Here is a 20986-nt window from a genome sequence, read left to right as displayed (position 1 = left end):
TGTTTTCAACAACACAGCGTTGATCCCTTTCACCAAATTTGTGGTCATTTGACTATAATGAAAGCCATCGTCAAAACTTTGAGCCCATTGCCACGACTCCATGGTACCCAACCACTTTCGAAAAGATGTATTCATTTGACCTCCATGTCTCTCTCAAGTCGAGTCATTCTTTGGCAGAAAATGTGGCTCTAGCTCGTGCGCTGTATATGTATTAAGAAAAGATAAGTTACAGTATTGCCCTAAAACATTAAAACTTATATTGAAAAGATAAGGTTATCTTTTACCCATTCTTACAACTAGTCACCGCCAGTCTGCATTCTTATAATCTCGATAGAAGTTAGTTACGATGTGCCAGATGCAGTAAACGAATCTTCATAGCACACCGGAACGTCTAATGGCAGCAATTAATCATTTTCCTCTATCGAAAATGATACAAATATTATCGTTACTAATAACATACCTCTGCAAGTTGAGAATAAAGAATTATCACGATTCCATGTTCTCCTTATCTATGATGGCAAATACTATCAGGAGCACATTCTTGTTGTCGTCATGAGCAACCGCAAAAGGTAGGGTCTGTGTATATTTTCCATATAGCCAAGTCTCATCTACTTGCACAAACAGCTTATAGTGCGGAAACGCACGCACACATGGATCAAACGTCTAGAACATCCGATGAAAAATTCTTTTTCCCAGTTGTAGTTGGTCATCCGGGCCGTAACAAAGTCGTGTTTGTAATTCAATGACAGTCCCCGATACATACTCTCATATAGCTCATTATAGCTCATTATACGACGCATCAAAATCCAAATACAATTGCTCCATTTCCATCTGTTTAGCTATCCACGCCTTTCTGTATGATACTTGATACTGGAATTGTGCTTACATTTCGGCAATCAGTACTGAAACTTGAATGGTAGGCATGTTCTTCACCATTGGCATGATACACGTATAGATAGTTTTGGAATCAAGTTTTCGATGATCTTATGTCATATGTGTTGATGTGCATGTGTGAGTCCCAACAAATTTTCGTATCTCCCACATATGTGAATTTTGAATAAATGCAGCTCGTGCTCGCCAATTGCAACCTTCCGCCGACTTCCAACACCCCATAATATATAATGTCGGTTTAGACAGTGCGACTTTGTAGTCCACTGATATATTCATGCTATACCGTTTAATAGCAAATACGCACTCTTCCTTACTTTCAAATATTTGACCTATGAACAACTCCTCAGGATCGGAATTTACAGCCAACCGGTGAGCAGGTAGCATTTTAGGGTACTTCGGGAACTCGGCTACGTGCACTGCGTTGGGGTCTATGAGCGACATGTGTGGCCCAGGATTATTGTGTATTACAATACGTCGAATCTGGTTCCCGACTAAAGATGCGTTAATGTTTCCATCGTCATTCACGTCTTCATCGTCAATATCGTAGGGGACCTCGTCCATATCGAGATCACTAGGGGACCTCGTCTATATCGGGATCACTATCACTATCAACCTCTTGATCAAAAGGATCACTACTATTGTTTCCATCATCACCAACCACATCAATATCGGGTGCAATATTAATATCGATATCGATCTCGTGTATAGTCGATTCATTATCACGTACGATAGGAGTCACCATGCACAGTTCTTGAGCTCCATGTTCTTTACCATATGCAGTGAGATTTTCATTTTGCTCCACATCGGCTAACTTAGCAAATAAGTGAATCGGTGCATTTTTGTCACTCTGATCCACACAATAAAGAGCGATCATTGTCTCCATGTCTTCATCGTCTACAAGTTCCATTTTAGTGAATTTGATGGGATCTGTCGAAATTGGAAACTTGTAGAAAAGTTTCAAGATCCTTCTCCCCCAACGTCTAACAATTTTTGCGCTAATTCTTTCATTCATATCATCCAACGAGACGTTTCTATTAAATCTCATTGCTATTTGTTGTCGACATTCAAATATACATTCAATGGTTGCTGTCAAGATGATTCCATGGAAATAAACGCATACGAAAAACTGATTGTCCATCTTTAATACTCAATCTGTTAAAAAATTAACAAAAAATTCTCAAAACAATTTCGAACAGTATAAAAATACTTACATAAAAAATTTAATGAATGAAATTAGTCCATTTAACAATATCAAATTTATTGTCATTTCTAACAATATCTATGACAAAAATATTTTCAGTATTTATCTAATTTTTCCTGTTGTTATCACTAACTAACAATTACTTTATAATAGTTACTAACATAAATACTTTCAAATATATTAAAAAAATTTACAATATAACATTTTTAATAATCTAAACACAAAACTTACTAGCAAATCACAATAAACAAAATAGCTTTAAAACAAAACATAAAAATAACACTAAACAAACTATATAATACTAACAAAATAATTTTTTCTTAACATAATCTATTATATTTAAAAATAACATTAACAAAAATTACCTTTTCTTTCTTCTTTTTTCTTTCTTTCTTCTCTTCTCCCTCTCTTATTCTACTAAATTTTTTTCCAAACTGATACGAGCCAAATGGGAGAATGGGGGGAATATACTGGGTGTGTTGCCTATCAGATAGGCACAACCAGTGCCGCCTACCTAAAACCCTCCACCATTATTTTATTTATTTATTTATTTTAACTGTGTAGTGTAAAAAAAAAGGGTGGTGCTGCCTATGCATCACCCTCCACCCATTTAAATGTATCATTTTAGTACATAATTGTTTCAACAACCCATTTTGATATTTTTTTTATAATATTCCGGTAAAAAACCCAGTTGATGTATGTTTCTCTTTTGTTAGTATTTTTGGTGTTTCATTAACAGAATCTATGTGATTTATTGGTTTCTGTGTAGGGTCAGAATTTGGACTTGTATGTGTAAAATGAATTAACATTTCACTTATGCTCATCCATTCCAACTCTCAAACTCACACAAAGTATTAGGATCGTAGCCCATCAAATATCTAATTTTTTATATTAATATTTGAATATGAATCCATATAATTATTTTAAATTTCTAAATCCAAAATAAATAATATTATTGGTAAGATATCCAAATATGTTAAAAATATATATAAATGATAAATTGATTTTTTTTTGAAATAAAAATTTAAAAGTGAAGCCAATGATACATTTACATTTGAAATTTTTGATTAACTACGCACAAAAGTAAATAAAATTATGATGCAAAATGAGTTCAAATAATGAATTTCTTAAAATTAATATTCGAAATAACTTCATTATAAATTATTATATATTCTTTTATTAATTTCATTATAGATTTTGATCATATTTGTTTTTTTTATACAATGCTTAAAATTATCCATTGCCTCTCCCCAACTCATAAATAGGAGAATAATGCACTTCAATATACTCAAACCTACATCTTCATGCGCCGGTAACAATGTTCATACCAATTGAGCTAATACTCAATCAACATTATTCTTATAATATTTGAATCTAAAGATTTCCTGTAAAAAAATATCGATAAATATCTTGTTGCAAATTAAGACCATGTTTTTTACTAACCAAGCCATGGGCATTACTAATCCATGTTTTTTGCTAACACGTACCCTATTCTAAGATTGACACGTGTTTTTTAAGTGTGAATTCACTTGCATAATGATGTGAGCCCATCACATGCGAACTTATTAAGCGAACTATGCAGGTTATCACTATTGAAATAAAGAGGATCAAGTCGGTCCAAATCGAGTAAACAAGTAGCAGGTCGATAATGACGAACACCACAACAATTATTTTTAAACTTCAATTTATTATTTATCTTTTCTCACTTAGATAATAAGATAACACTCGACTTTCAATATTACTTATGCTCTATTTCAGAATAAATATCATTAACGAAATTCAATATTTTCAATTTATTGAACGTGTTTAATGAAATGCTCAAGTTTCTTGCAATTTTTCAAGCAAGAAAAAGAATAACTAATAAATTGCATAATCCTAATATCTTGATTTCCATTTTCTGTAATTAAATCTAAAAACGGAGTGGAGTTTCTACAATTTTTTCACCTAAAAAAGATTAAATACTATAATTATATTTTAATGAGATAACTTAAACTATTTTAATGTATCAGTTTAATTAAATAATTTTAAACAATCAAAAAATAGAAGCAAAAGTATCCCAATTATTTGCGGCGTTTTTACAAGCGTCGCAAAAAACGCCGCTATAGATAACACCGCTAAAGTTCGCGGAGTGTTTTTGAAAAAACTCAGAACATGACATTTAGCGGCGCTTTCACCACAAACGCCGTTAAAAGTATCGTTTTTTAGCGGTGTTTTTACGGAAAACGCCACTAACTTTGGCAGATTTGCAATATCCCGTTTTTACCTATATCCAACCCTTCCTATAGCATGAAATCCAGCCAAAAACAGTAAATCTAAATGATACTTCAAATTCAGCGAAAGATATATGATATAAATTAATAAATGATGTATAATTCAAAATATTCTTACAATAATATTAAAATTTACAATGTTAAAAAGAATCTTACAATAAGAAAACAAATGTCTAAGATGGCGGATTTTGCGACTGCTGAAACATTTTCATCATATTCTGAACTTGTAGCTGGAGTTCGTCATACTTTCTGCTCTACTCTACTTCCCTTGCTGCTGCCTCTTCTTCCCTCGCTACTACCTTCGCTCTAAGTTGAGCTATTTGCTCAACTATGCCCGCTTGCATCTGAGCGATCTGGTCTCTTAACCTCTGAACTTCAGCTTGAGCTTGACTCCCCGAAGGTATGTATTGCAGCGAGCTGGATCCAAAATATTGGGTTGGGTTAACACCAAATCCTTGAAATCAAAACTTGACCATACCTTTCAGGACCCAAAACTTCAGTAATAATTTTGTTATCAATGTCCTCAAGATTAACAGAACTATCCCTCAAAACAATCGCTTCATACTCCGCCTTTTTATCATTTAATTTCTCCTAATAAATCAATCAAAGAGTTAGAAACGAAATATATAATAAAAAAACAAATGCAAAATAACTTAACATTATTTAAAACTACTAAAGACGAATTAAACCATTATAATTAAAATTATAAATATTTAAAATAAATTAAAATTTATTAAGTAAATATACCATAATTTCTTCAGCTTCAAAAGTCATTGGAGATCCATCTTTCTTCCTATGCGTAATGTCAAAAAGCTGAAGGTGTCCAACTTTTTTACTAGACGAGCGTTCCTATAATATAGTAATAAAAATATTATTTAATAGAAAGTAATTAATATTTGACACAATTAATAATTTCAAAATACCTCGGCCTCAACTACACAAGCAAAACTTTTTGACCCTACTGTGTGCGTGAATTTTTGTTTTTCCCTGTTGCTTGTTCTAACTCGCTCACGGTCCTACATTATGAAATTATTATTACGTATAAAGTAAATACTATAAACCGAAATAATTATAAGAGTTTGGAAGTACGTAATACCTCTCCTTTCTTTGAATTCTAAAATCGAACCACATCTTCCCATTAATACCTCAGCATTCTCGGTGGGACATTTCGCAATTTCTCTTCAAGGCTTATATTTTTCTTAAAATATTCTTTCTTTAAATTGCTTTTATGGTCTCTCCATTTTTTTCCCAATGCCTTCTTGACATAAGTAGCCGAGACCTCTAAAGGAAATCTCTCCTACAAAAAACACAAGTTTAAAAAGTAAATATAAATGAAACTTAAACCAAAGTATTATAAATTACATTCACGTTTCGATACCTTAATATTATCGAGAGCTTGATTTTTGTTACTATCAGATATTTGATGCCATGACTCGTAGTTGATAGGTAACATAATAGCATTTCGTGCTATAATGCCCAAATATCCTGTTAAAAGTTGAGCTTCTGATCCAACAGGCTGACCAAAACTGTTTCTAGATACTTTGACACGCTCGACAGGATTTAACTCGTTTAAATCTTTAAGTAGTGTACGTCCTCGACCTCTGCGCGTCCCACCGCTTTTAGCTGAAAAATGGTATATTATAATATAATAATTTGAAAAAGAAATCAATAATAAAAGTCAACACGCATGTAAATTAAATTTAACATTACTTTGAATTTCTGCAGGTTCGTCAGGTGTTTCTGGAACATTCGAAGATCCAAAAGCAGTCTGTTGTTCACTATTTGTTTCTTTCGAATTTGGATTATTTTGAAGAATACTTAGATTTTGTAATCTTTTTCTAGGCATTTTTCTGCAAGACATATAAAATAGTTGAAATTTTAGTAACTAATTACAACAATAATAGTACATATAAAATAGTTGAAATATTTAACAAGACCAAGATTTAAATTATAATATTACATATAATTAAAAAAACGTAAAATCTTACTACATCATAATTCGTAAATATGTTCATCCACATCTTGGCAAACCCATTGAAATTGTGTACTAGTACTAGGGATGTTTTCATTTAAGTTTTGTTCTGGAAAAGGTAAAGTTTCTGATCTTTCGACGATGTCACCTCTACTTCCATTACTCATGTCAAACAAGTCACCAGGGGTGTTTTGGAGTACAATGTACCAACCCTCATCAGTTGAATCTTTCGAGTAAAAAACTTGTTTCACTTGAGAAGAAAATACATAAGGCTCGTCTATCAATTGTTGTCCAGTGTAAATCAATCGAGAGAAATTCACCATTGTAAAACAAAATTGATCTTTTTTAATTTCGCGAGCAGTATAGCCCAATCATATCAAAATAAGACAACTTTCCATTTGTCATAGTAATCCAACTCAATAATATCAGTAAGAAGTCCGTAATACTCTACATTTCCCTTAACAGAATTACTGTCCCTAGCACTAGCATAACTTGTAATTGAAGAATTAACAACTATTCCACAATTTTGAGTTCTCCTCAATCTCTTGCGATATTTTGTATGAAATCTAAATCCATTGATGAGGAAGACACTATATCTTTTTACTACTCTATTCAGACCTTGGGAAAGCCATTTAACTTCGTCATTGACGTCCTTCCTACTCCAAACCTATTGAATCGAAAGTAAATTGAGTAATTATAAATGTTATTAGAAAACGTTATTATTTGTCAATAAAAGCTTCAATTGCACACCGTTTAGCTTAACCATTCATGAAAAGATTCTGTAATAACTTATTAATCTCTCGATGTTGTAATCTTTTGAAGCGTGAACGAGATCTCAAGATTTGTTTGTACTCACTATGTTAAAAAAAGGTTTAATTGGTTAGAAGATAAACAAATCAAAAAGATGAATATTTATCAAATTCTAGAACTTACTTGCGTAATGGTTCAATTGAATCGTGGTGAAAAACAACATATCGATGTACTTGTACCTAAGGTCTATCATCTAATTCTGCAATTTCAATTTTACCAATTGGTTCTCCATAACTTTGAAATAAATAAGTTTCGGCCAAGTTATGATTAGTGAGCCCAGCATTTCTACTTGGTCTATTTAGTCTTGTTTCGACATCTTCTAAATATTTAGAATAGAAAGTCATACACTCCTCTGCCAAGTAACCTTCAGCAATTGATCATTTGGATAACGCTTATTATGACAATAAGACTTCAATTTGTATAGGAACCTAAACACGATATACAACATTATCAAAAGTTATAACTAAAGGTATAGAGGTGAATGAATGAATACTTTACAAATAAATTAGCACCTTTCTATAGGATACATCCATCGATAAAAAATCGGTCCACCAATTATTGCTTCATGAGGGAGATGGATTAGCAAGTGCACCATAATAGTGAAGAAGAAATGTGGAAAGATCTTCTCCAAATTACATAAAGTCAAAGCGGCTCGATCTTGTACTTTCTCAAGTTCTTCAAAATTCAAAAATTTGCCAGAAATAGCTTTCATTATATTGGATAGTTCAATTATACAGGACGTCACCTTTTTTGACATACAGGATTGTAAAGCAACTGGTAGTAAATCTTGCACCAAGATGTGATAATCATGTGATTTTAAGGAATATAGTCTTCGATCTTTAAGACTCACACATCGATATATATTTGATGCATACGCATCTGGGACCTTTATATCCTTCAACACCATGCAGAACACTTCTTTCTCTTCCTTTGACATTGCAAAAATAGAAGGCGACAACCAATATTTCCCATTTGGAAGTACTTGGAGATGAAGATCATGCCAAATTCCCATGTTAACTAAATCAAGTCGACTCTAAAGATTATCTTTTGATTTTCTATCGATATTCAAAATTGTCCCAATGATGTTCTCGAAACATTCTTCTCAATATGCATGACATCAAAATTGTGTCGTAAAATGTGATGCTCCCAATAAGGCAACTAAAAAAAATACTTTTTTTTTCCACAAGTCCGCCTCATTAGGATCATCCTCTTCATCAAATTCATCATAAGATTCATCCCTCGATCTTCTATTTGTTTGCGTGTTGGATGGTTGATTCATCTTCCCATAACCGAAATTAATATTTTTCAACATGAACAAGATTTTGGATCCAATAGTCTGCTCAGGAGCTTTTCTGAACTCTTCAGTACCGTCAAATAAAGTCCTCTAAAATCTATATCTATGATTTCCATCTAACCACCGACGATACCCCATATAAGTGAACTTCTTCCCATTATATAACCACTTCGAACATGTTTGCACAGCACAACAAAGACAAGCATAACGTCCTTTAGTATTACAACTAGATAAATTGACATAAGTCGGGAAATCATTAATAGTCCATAACAAAGCTGCACGTAAATAAAAGTTCTCTTTTCTCAATACATCATATGTCTCAACACTCGTCCATAACTGTTTTAACTCTTCAATAAGTGGCTACAAATAAATATTAATATCATTTTTGGGACCTTTCTCTCTAGGGATAATCATAGATAAGATAAAAGAAGATTGCTTCATGCAAAGCCATGGAAGCAAATTGTAAGGAACAAGCACTACAAGCCAAGTACTGTATGAAGTGCCCATGATTTTATAAGGATTAAATCCATCAGATGCTAGCCCAAGCCTTACACTTCGAGGATCGCTTGCAAAACTTGAAAATTTACTGTTAAATGATTTCCAAGCTAAATAATCCGCAGGATGCCTTAATAATCCATCACTGGTTCGTTGATCATGATGCCACGTCATAGACTCAGCTGTCTTTGACAACATGAAAAGCCTTTGAAGCCTTGGTATTAGTGAAAAATATCACAAAATATTTATTGGCTTCTTCTTGACTGTGCCTCATATTCATCCTCATTTACATCTTCTGTATTTCTTTTCATCCAATGAGATTTATCGCAAACGTGACAAGACTGTTGGTTTTTTCGATCACCCCAATATAACATGCAGTCATTTGGGAAACTATGAATTTTGTGGTACCCAAAGCCTAAATCTTTAATCAGTTTCTTCATATCTTTGCATGAATGAGGGATTTTTGCAAACGGAAACATATCTTTCAAAAACTCTAACAGCATTGTCAAAGAGTTTCCGGTCCACCCTCCCAAACATTTTAATTGAAAAAGACGAATGCAGAAGGACATTTTTGAAAATTTTGATCCCTCATAAAGTTCTTCATTCATTTTATTAAGTAACGTGTAGAACTTCGCTTCTTCTTCATTTGGCTCTTCATCAGGTACACTTCTTCCCGTTTCGGTAAAAGCATTTCCACCAAGATTACAATCATCGGATGCAACAAAGTTAGGTGGAAATAATTGCAAACCATGACTGCGGATATTAAATGCATCCTGCAACATACCTTCCATGTCATCTTCTCTAACAGACTGATGGTAAGAACTATAAGGATAAGCCGAATTAATCGTTGAAGAGGTTCTACTATGTGTACACTCTCTATGAAAAATCTATTTTTTCTACCTCAGAATAAAGCCATCAACAATTAGATGTTCGTAGACAACTTCACGAAAATGCCAATTGATGTTGTCACACTTCATACACGGGCAAAGAATCATATTCTCTTGGCTTGCATTTTGAAATGCAAAATTTAGAAAATGTTTGTACTCCATTTCGATAGTCGTTGCTTACCCTTGACAATTTCATCCAACTCCTATCCATTTCATAGTTCTTTAAGTCTAAACTTGACAATAAATTACGCTAGTAAGTTGTTTATTTATAATTATAATTAAGTTATGTAAATTATGATATGATATGATATGATATGATATGATATGATATGATATCTATTTATGTATTATGTAAGTCTTGTAAGTTATGTGAGTTATGTGAGTTATGTAAGTTATGATATGATATATATAAGTTATTAAGTTATGTAAGTTGTGCGAGTTATGTAAATTATGATATGATATATATTTATGTATTATGTAAGTTATGTAAATTATGTAAGTTATGTAAGTTATGAAATTTAGATATATATTTGTGTTTTGGTTATAATATGTTTAGAATTTATATATATATTTATGAATTAAATTTATTTTTTTACACAAATAATAACACTTCTTTTATTTTAATATTTATTTTTTAATTTTTTTAATACTTAAACTATCATTTCATTATATATTTTAATCCATACGATTAGGAAAAAAAAATTAGCACGTGAAGCTATTAAAATGAATCACATCACTTTCTTTTTATTTTTTATATTATGTAAATTATATTAATTAAAAAAATTAAAATATAACATATAAATAATTCAAATAAATGTATATTTATTTTTTTAAAATTTCAAAAATATATAAATGTAAATTTTTAAAAGTCAAAATAATATATAAAAACTTCAAATATTTATAAAAATAGAAAAAATAGTTAAATTTTAAAAAATTGAAAAAGATTTAACTTTGGAAAATTGAAAAAAATTCTAGAAGAATTGAAATATTTTTTAAAAAATTGCAAAAAAAATATAATTTCTATAGAAGAATTTGAATTTTTTTTAAAAAAAGTATATTAAAATTCAAAATAAAATTTGTGCAACGATGATCAACGCCGGCCAAAGTCGATGGTATTTTAAAAAAATCTTAACGTTTTAAAATTAATAATAAAAGTATAGGATCTTTACACGTGTTTGGCGTAAGTTTTATTATAATCAGTCACTATAATAATACTGTAAGATGAACTAAATGAAACCCAACCTATTAGTCAATGAAAACTTTATATATTATGATTATGTACATTCAGGAAACCTAATTTTAATTAAATGTTGCTATTGATAAGATTAAAATATTTGGAATAATTGGAGGAGGAGTTGAAACTTAATTTTATAATATAAAATGAAATAACTATAATATAAAATGTCCCTACAATAAGAGACAAAACATTGGATAAATAGTTTTGTTCAAAAAAAAAACATTGTATAAACAATGTTTTATAATATAATATTAATTTTAGTTACAAATATTATAACATAGTATTTTGTAAGGTAAAATAAGCATTTTGCATGCAACTTGACTAAGAAATTAGTAGCAACTAGCAAAATAAAACTCCAAACAGATTTAACTACTATCATTTGGTCCAAACATGACATTCAACCGTTAAAATTCAGTAGTCATATAGGAATTTCACTTTGAGCAAACTTAGAAAAGAATCAATAGACTTGTTGGCACAAAAATGAATCCTTTTTTTCTATATGTTATTTCTGAATTTATGAACTGTGAATTTTAACTATACATACAATGGAGAGACATCAAATAAAGATTTAGCAAATTAAATATACATACCTCTTAGAAATTGTAAATTGGATGGTAGAGTCGATTCCAACAAATTAAATTACACCTGCAAGCAATGAACAACCATGAAATTAAAAAATAATCCAAGGATAAACAAGAATTAAATAAGAATTAAAAACATGATCCCTTAACGATTTGCAGTTAAGTTTTTCATATATAAAATTAAAACCACAAAATCAAAACAAAAGGAAGTTGTGTTTACGATTTGCAGTTAAGTTTTTTAGTACTAAGTTACCAACATGACATGGTTTCAATCTCTGGCCAGCCAACTGTTCATCAAGAAACAAGAAGTTAAATATATTAGTAATTCTCTAGCTAGTATCCATGGAGGACCTCAACAAGATTCAGCCATCTTTAAATGAATGAAATCAAACACAATGATAGAGAAGTGATACCTCACAATAAATAGAACAACTATTTCAACCACAATAAATAGAATCAAACACAAGATTCAACCACCGATGCTGCAACAAAGAAACTCAGTTTAAGAAACTTGAACGACCCCATTTCAGGAATTGCCATCCAAAATGCATTTGAAGATAAAAAAATTGGCTTAACAAAATAATAATTCAAAAATTAAATATGTAAGATCAGTCCAAATCTATTATCCATGCAAGCAAAACAAATTCAGATATCAAAACTAAAATAAAAATCCTAATTTTAGTTTAGTTTGAATAATTTAAGTTCCTAATTTTGTGAACTAAAAACCAATTCAATCTAAATGTGTGTGCTTGTGTGTACATATACACAAAAACTAAAAATCCATAGCACAAAAATGATAATTTGATCATTAAACAGGAAGTTCTTGGTAATGTTAAAAACCAAAAACAGAAAACCCTATAATTCGCGTGTTGTGACTACTGACATTAAGCAAGGGTTTGAATTCTTCCCCTTTACCAAAAAGTAAACAAATCAAAGGCTTAACAACAGAAAGCCTTAATAATAGAAATCTGCGTTCCCTGGGTTTCCATTAAAATAAACAACAGAAAGCGTCGACAGAGGAGAGACATTTACCGATTGACTCCGACAGCGGAGATCGACGACGATGCAGCAAAGGGGTTAGTTAAGGGCGATGCAGAAGTGGCAGGGTCGGCATCTTTAATAGCGGATCGATTGGGATTTAGATTTAGGGAAAATTTAGGGATTTTAGAGGAATAAAGGGAATTGGGGAAATTTTGCTCAGGGGAAAACTAACAAGTATCGGGGGAGTGCATTGGGATAAAACGGATGAAACCAAAACGACGCAGTTTTGGCATTAACAAAATGACTTTTGCGGCGTTTTTAAAGAAGCGCCGATAATTCTGATTTTTTGCGGCGTTTCTAACATAGTGCTACTAATTCCACAAAAATAACAAAACGACGCTGTTTCCATTTAATTAAATTTTTTTTGTGGCGTCTTTTAAAAAAGCACTGCTAATTCTTATCTATTGCAGCATTTATAACCTAGCGCCGCTAATTCCAAAACCCAACCACTTAAAACGACGTCGTTTTCATTCAATTTCTCATATTTTTAGCGGCGTTTTTTAAAAAGTGCTACTAATACTGATCTATTGCGGCGTTTATGACCTAGCGCCGCTAATTCCACTACCCCGCCACTCAAAACGATGTCGTTTTCATTTAATTTCTCATATTTTTTACTGCATTTTTTACTAAGCGCCGCTAACGACGGCGTTTTTATTCAATTTCCCATATTTTTAGCGGCGTTTTTTACAATGCGTCGCTAATGCAAAACTAAAATGGTGCTGTTTTATTTAAAGTTAAATGTTTTTTACGGCGTTTTAGTCAAAAATGCCGCTAATGCCTTTGATTTAGACACAAATTTTTATAGACCCTAAACTCAATAGACTAAACCCTAAACCCAAATACCATAAACCCTCAACCATATAGACTAAACTTTAAACCTAATACCCTAAACTTTAAACTAAAATTTAAACCTTAAACCCTAATTCCACGCACCCTAAATCCGTAATCATAAACCTCAAGATTCTTATTGCTTATTTAAAGCCTAAAATAATTTGATTTTTTTCTCGTTTTTATCAAAATTCCTTACCTAAAACCATAATACTCTAAACACTAATACTTTAAACCCCAAACAATAAAATTTTAAAAACTAAACCCTAAGCCCAAAATAACAAACCCTAAACCCTAAACTTAACATGATGACCATTAAACCTTAAACCATAAAAACCTAAACCATAAACCTTAAACCTTACATATTAAACCCTAAACCCAAAAATAAATTTAATCAATATTAAGTATTGCTTCCACAATTTATTATAAACATAAGCTTTTACATTAATATCTATGTATATACACATCAACATCCATATGAATTTTTTGGGGGGTTTAGTGTTTGGGGTTTATGTATCAGTGTTTAAGGTTTATGTTTTTAAAATTTAGGGTTTAGAGTTTAATGTTTAAGGTTTAAGGGTTTAGAGAAAGCCATACAATGTCGATTTTAACAGCTTGGTAACTTAAATGAAAACTTCTAAATAGTTTAGTTATCAATTTGTAACTTTTCATAATAATGTAACTAAAATGAAACTTTCTCATAGCTAAGTAAATGGTGTAGTTTATATTTTTTATAAAGTCAGTTTCAAATATGAAAATAAAATCAAATTCAAAACAAAAATAAGAAAATAATATGAAAATTAAATAGGATCAAATCGAAATGAGTGTCGGTTATCGTACTCGAAAATGGCTACTCAACTTTTTGCAGCGTTTGGACAAAAAACACTGCTATAGATCAAATTTTTGCGGCGTTTGTAACAAAAACACCGCTATTGCCTAGTTTTTAGTGGCGTTTGGACAAAAACGTCGCCATTTCTAAGTTTTAAGCAGCGTTTGGACCAAAAAGGCCGATATAACTCAGTTTTTAGTGGTGTTTGGACCAGAAACGTCGCTATTGCTCAGTTTTTAGTTGCGTTTGGAACAAAAACGCCGCTATTGCTCAGTTTTTTGTGGCATTTTGTTGCAAACGCAGCTAATGCATAATCTTTGTGGCATTTTTGGTCTAAACGCCGCTAAAACCCTATTTTCCTGTAGTGAATTTTTTTTAAAATTTTAATTATACTCACTTAAAATATTAAAAAATTCTTATTAATTTCACAAAAATTTAAAAATTTTAATTAAGCATTCAAATTTTTTTTAAAAAAATTCTCATTCAACTCTTAAATTTTTTGAAAATTTTACTAAAGGTCCCTTTGAATGGGCATTTATCTTCAGTACGGTGCGTCTAGTTTTCTTTTATCTTACACTACAGTATTTAATTTCATCGCTACCATTATTTTTATATTAATAGCAGGTAAACACACCGCCCATCCAAAGGGCCCTAAAGCCCCCTGAACTTAGTCTCAAAGTTTACCACTAGATTCAGATATTGAAATTTGTTATTCACAAAAATAAAATAAATTGAAATATTAAATGTTGGTGAAATGATATCAAAAGCCACTATAAAATCTATATAGATAATAATTAGAATATACAAGTCGAAGTATTACATGCATTTACATATTCAAAACCATTAAAAAATTAAAGATTTCAAATATTTAATGAGATAAATCTTAAAATTATACAAAAATTTTAATTTAATGTATAATTATACACGTGAAATTTTAATTGTGGTTCAAATGTATACTTGAAACTTTAATTTTGATTTAATCATACACATTTAAAGAAATAAATACATCAATTTATTTTTATATTGGATAAATATAATTATTTATGCATGCAATATATAAATATAAAATGATGTTGTATCAATAATTGTGTTAATAATTTACAAGAATTGGATCAAATCAAAATTTCATGTATAAAATTACATACTAAATCATAGTTCATGTATAATTTTGAGAATTATTCCTATATTTAACCTAATTAGTAATTTCAAAAGATATGGTTGTACATAAATATTTTTGTATGTATGTAATTAAGGTATATTTATATTTATATCAATATTTAAAATTTAGATTGAGTTAGTGTTATTCTTAACTGGATTCGAACTTTTACATCATTTTTTTTACAAAGAAGTAAATATTTTTTTGAATGTATTATTATCTTCTAAAAACATATTTAATATTTTTATCAAAATTTTATAAATTTGATAGTTAATTGCTAAATTTTTAATTTAAAAACAAAAAAAAAACTAAAAATATAAAAAAATGTTGATAAAAATAAAAATAAAAGATCAAAACTAGAGGTGTGCATGGGCCGGGTCGGGCCGGGCCCATAAAAATTTTTTGCCCTTTTTCAAGGCCTGGGCCCGGCCCTGCCCGAAATATGGGCCTAAAAATTTGTCCAAGCCCGGCCTGAGAAAAAAATGGTAGGCCCGGCCCGGTCATATTAATTTTTTTTTGCTTTTTTTATTAAATAAAAAACTTTAAAATATAATAAATTAAATACATTTAAAACATAAAAACAAATATTAAAACAAAAAATAAATAAATAATGGGACTAAAATAATTATTAAAATAATACATAAATTAAAAATATAATAAAAAGTATTTATATTAAAATTGAAAAATTGAAACAAATTAAAACTAAATTAAGAATTAAATTATATTAATAACAAAAGTTTTACAATATCAAAATAACATCAAAACAACAAAAAAAGTAAAGTAAAAGTACTAAAGTTATTTAAAATTAAAAATAAAAAATTTTAAAATAATTTAATATTAAAATCGGGCCGGGCCGTTTTCTAAACGGGCCTCGTTTTTTGTCCAAGCCCATTTTTCGGGCTTATATTTTTACCTAAACTCTCTCATTTTTTGAGTGGCCCTTCGGGCCGGGCCGCCCGGCCCATGCACACCTCTAATCAAAACACACCTTAAAACCAATAGCTAACTAGTACCGATTACTAACTACTAACAACCTTGGTTCCCAACTTCCCCTTTCTACCGTTCTTTGGATTTCTGTATTTAAAAGTTGAAAGCAAGTACGCTATACCCTTCCTGGCCACTCCTTTTTTATTTAAATAGAGGATTTATTTTATATTTTAAAATCCAAACTGGTTTCGAGGCATTAAAGCCTAAAAAGGAAGGAAAGAGAATTGGAAAGCTCAACGTTGAACCCCGCTTTCTTTTTCATCGGCATCTCTTTTTTTTTTTTACTAATTTCATTCCTACATCTCTCTCTCCATTACACATTATCCATTTCTTACCCGCTTCTTTACTAGCAATAAATTCCCTCATATACCACCTCTCGCTTTCTTCCTCTTCCTCTCTGCTCTGTCTTTCATTCACTTCTCTTTTTTGATGGGATGGAACTGTTGTCAGCATATCCGTGCCTACGTCTTCTTCTTCTTTTCTTGTAACTTCACTTCTCTCTTAGTACTTTTGGAGTCCACAGTTTCCAAGTTTTTCCATTTCCTGCTAAATTCCTCACTTCAACTTTCCCTCTCCTTTTCACGGTTTATCTGAGAACTGCCACTGCGCCCCCTTACCCACATCAGATTCTTCCTCTCAGGTACCCTTTTATTCTTCTCACTTACCCCTTTTTCATCATTAATCTTTCTTTTTTTTAAAGTTCATGCTAACAATACAAGTTGGATGTATCAGTAAGTATACGAATTATTATTATGGTTATAAACTATGGAGTTGTTTAGCTCCTACTGGTTGCTAATGAAAGGACCCATATGGGGTCTTTTCTTTTTCAGTCAATGTGCTTGTCGTCCTTCCACTTCAAACATAATACATGTCTACTACTAATTTTCTTTTTTAAAAGTTCAACAATTGAATTTTATTTGAAAAACTTGGGGTGAAAGGCCTTTCTTTGTTTCCAAAAATATCTTCCATGCAATTTGTGGTAGGAATAAGAGTGTTGACTCCAATGATGTTGACAAGTTTATAGCTACAATAAAAGTTGGGACTTTACTATTGGAGCGCAATGACCATTAAGGCAGCCTCCCCCACCCTTTCCCTTTTAGAGTTTAGCCTTTTTTGTTTTCCTTTTCATTTGTTGCTACTCCTCCATACTACTACTTGCGCACTCTTTCTTCTATTGGAAATGGTTGCTTTGCTCACTTTTACAAGTTCCTTTTTTTTTTATTTTATAAATTAATAAATTCTAACCATACAGTTTAAAACTGGGCAATCCGATCCCTTTTTTTCTTTATTAAATGAAAAAGTCTTGATTAAATATCCGTACTGTCTTTATGCTACAAGTTACCCTCCCTCTTTCTCTTTATCACAAACACAATTAATAGTTAGAATTTTAAAATTATGTTCTCGAATTTCAAACCTATGGAAAATTCAAGTCAAATTAAACGTTTTGGTGTTTTTAAAATTTATCTCAAGATTTTTATTTAACATATTGGTGGTGGTAAAGTTTTATTTTTACAAAAAATTTACAAGAGTTAGAAATTATCATTTATCTTAAAAAAAAACATCTTTTTATCTTACTTGTTTATTTTTTAACAATTTATTAAATATTAATTAAACACTCTGACTGTTTTTAATCTCTTTGTATATTACAAAATTCCAATTGTATTTCTCATAGTTCATTTATAGTTTATATTTGTGTTTTGTGTTTATTTTTTTTTACTAAGTGTTTTTATTTATTTATTTATATTTTTAAGTTATGAAAAAGGTAACTCCTTAATTGTCAACACCTTGGATTTGGCCATCATTGATGAATAACTTGTACTATGCTTCATATTATGAGACCTCCATCCAATCCAACCCAATCCCCTTCCTCTAATTCTTCTTCAAAGGTAAAAGGTTTGCCCCAGTATCTGTTTACACATTAATCCTGAAATGTAATTTTTATGCCGTAATTCTTATGCAAGCCAGCGTTTGTAGTCAGAAATTGTTGGTCTGCTTCTAGTTTTCTGCTATATTATGAAGAACCCTTTGGTAATTGGATCAGGTATTTTTTATGTCAGTAGGGTCAAAGATTTGATTAACTGATAGGAATGAAGAATTGAAACGCAGAAAAATAGAAAAGGAGTTGAAAGCTAGCGCTAGCCTAGCCGAGTGTTGCAGCGATATTAGGCTGTTGAAATCCAGTAGGTGTTTAGGTTAAGCAGGTTTGGGGTTGGCATTTTGGAGTTAAGGGATGGAATCATCGTCATCTGCTTCGTTTAAAAGAGCTCGGGCGCCTGCCACCGGAAACCAAGTACCTTCATGCTTGGTTGATGGTTGCACTGCGGACCTCAGCAAATGCAGGGACTACCATCGACGCCATAAAGTATGCGAAGTCCACTCTAAGACCCCCAAAGTTACTATTAGGGGTCAAGAACAGCGCTTTTGCCAGCAGTGTAGCAGGTAAATTTATTTGGAACCTCTTGTATCAACTTACTGTTACCGTCATAGTTTTTGTTTATTTTTACTCAAATTATTTTGCACTGCAGCACTTTTGATTGGGATTTGATTGTTTGCTTTCTCTTGCCCCCAAATTGCAGTTCTACGGTGAAATTTCTGACTCACGGTTTTGTTTATCAAATAGTAGCTGCCTAGCATGTTTTGTTAAGCATGAGCTTTATTTGTTGTCTGAATTCTATTATGTTTTGTTGTAGAGCACCTAAATATTGTAAAGCATTTTTAAATAAATAAAAAATCTGAAGCATGTTCGGCGTGTACTTGATATTAGTCTGAAAGACATCCTCTTAACGCTACATGATACCATTGTTTCTTTGTACTTTACGTATTTGGAAAATTCATTTCAATTCATCATCATATCAGCTTACTATTCTAGTGTGATTTGCTACTAAAGATAAGAGCTGAGTTACGGGTGAATGCATTTGATTAGGTTTCATTCGTTGGTAGAGTTCGATGAAGTGAAACGAAGCTGCAGGAAACGTCTTGATGGACATAACCGACGACGGCGAAAGCCTCAACCCGATTTCATGTCTGTAAATTCAGGAGGGTTGCCATACAATCACCAAGGTTTGGTTTTGTAATGTTGATATTAGAATGGAAGCTTTTTTCACCTTCATTTTGGCCAAGTGTTTTGATGTGGAAGAAGAGTGTGGTGCAGGTACTCGATATTTCCCAATCGGTAGCTCTCAAATGCATTCTTGGATGGGAGGTGTGAAAGTGGAAAGTGATATGAAGTTGATAAACTTCAGCGGCGGAAATAGCTTGTTCCCTGGATTCTCATCTGATAACCACCACAAAGGAGAAAAGCATTTCTCATTCTTACAAACCACCGCTTCATCACACCCTGGAAGTGGTTCCCTTTGTCAACCGTTTCTCGAGGCGTCAAGCAGTGGTGACAACAGCCGGAAAACGTTCTCCGATGAGTTGAATCAATCTATTGACTCTAATCGTGCTCTCTCTCTTCTGTCATCGCAACCGGCTGAGACTCGGGAGATAGGTTTGAGCCCCTTGGTGCAGCCTGCCTCTGCTTCCTTCTTCATCCCAAACTTGCAATTTAATGATGTAGGAGGAATGGGAGGTGAGCCAGTCGGGACCGCCATTTTGGATGCCGATGTTGGAGGTAACAACAGCCACCTCCAAGGGCATGAAATGTTCCAAAATGAACATCTTGGTTCCTCTGCAACTGGTGCTCACCATACACTCTCCTTCTCATGGGAGTGAATATCTGCCCTTTCCATTATTCCTTCAAATCAGATGGTTTTGAGTAATAAAACGAAAAGGGTTATCCCTTTAAATTAGAATGTTTAAAGCCCATATTATGCGGTTGCAAATTTATGAACTTGTTTGTGTTTTGCTTTCAGAATATTTAATGAACTTTTGTTTAAATATGTTCTTCTGCAATAGCAGTTTCTTCCTCGTCATTTCTATTTTTGTTCTCAACGCTAATATCCTTGCTAACCATTTAAAGAGGTAATTAAAAATTCAATTAAGCTGGTTGCGAGAAAGTGCAGTTAATTGAGCTTTTTGAATTGTAATTGCATTCAATTAAAATTCCTTAAATTCATTTTTCCTTTTATTTGATTTTTTTTATTTTACCATAACTTAATTGATTATTTAAGTAAAAAATTTATTAAATTTCTAATTTTTAAATTTTTTTATAATAAATGATAAAATTCATAAAAAAATTTATTATAAATTTATAAATAAAACTATAAAGAAATTAAAGAAAATTTTTAAATGTAATAAAAAGTTTTAGAAAAATATAGAAAAACATTATTATTTTTTAGAAAAATATAGAAAGAACTATTAAAAATTATAAAAAAAAGTACAGAAAAATTTTAGAAGTCATGATTTTTTTAGAAAAATATATAAATTTTATTAAAATTATTCAAATATTATGAAAAATAAAGAAAAGTTAAAATTTGAGCTTAGGAGCTAAGTTGGCTTTGGGCTTGGTTGAGAGGTTAAGAGAAGTTAGAGAATTTGGTAATTGAAACATAAGGATTAAATTGAA

The 20986-nt window shown here is 31.3% G+C and overlaps 1 protein-coding gene across 5 annotated transcripts; it reads left to right on the top strand.

Moving 5' to 3' along the window:
- Positions 1-16611: 16611 nt before the first annotated feature.
- On the top strand, positions 16612-20360 carry LOC107934496 (squamosa promoter-binding-like protein 16). 5 transcript variants are annotated; one of them, XM_016866940.2, is made up of 4 exons: positions 16612-17119; positions 18540-18918; positions 19403-19539; positions 19631-20360. In XM_016866940.2, exons 2-4 carry the CDS (start codon positions 18710-18712, stop codon positions 20191-20193), a joined length of 909 nt encoding a protein of 302 aa, XP_016722429.1. In that variant the 5' UTR covers positions 16612-17119; positions 18540-18709; the 3' UTR covers positions 20194-20360. The 5 variants fall into 5 exon arrangements, with proteins under 5 accessions (XP_016722429.1, XP_016722431.1, XP_040939005.1 ...); XM_016866942.2 differs by having other exon boundaries at positions 16663-17119; positions 18586-18918; XM_041083071.1 differs by having other exon boundaries at positions 16663-17119; positions 18521-18918.
- Positions 20361-20986: the final 626 nt, after the last annotated feature.

The sequence above is a fragment of the Gossypium hirsutum genome, chromosome A12 (genome assembly GCF_007990345.1).
Source record: "Gossypium hirsutum isolate 1008001.06 chromosome A12, Gossypium_hirsutum_v2.1, whole genome shotgun sequence".
NCBI lineage: Eukaryota > Viridiplantae > Streptophyta > Magnoliopsida > Malvales > Malvaceae > Gossypium > Gossypium hirsutum.
This window is presented reverse-complemented; position numbering and strand designations above follow the sequence as displayed.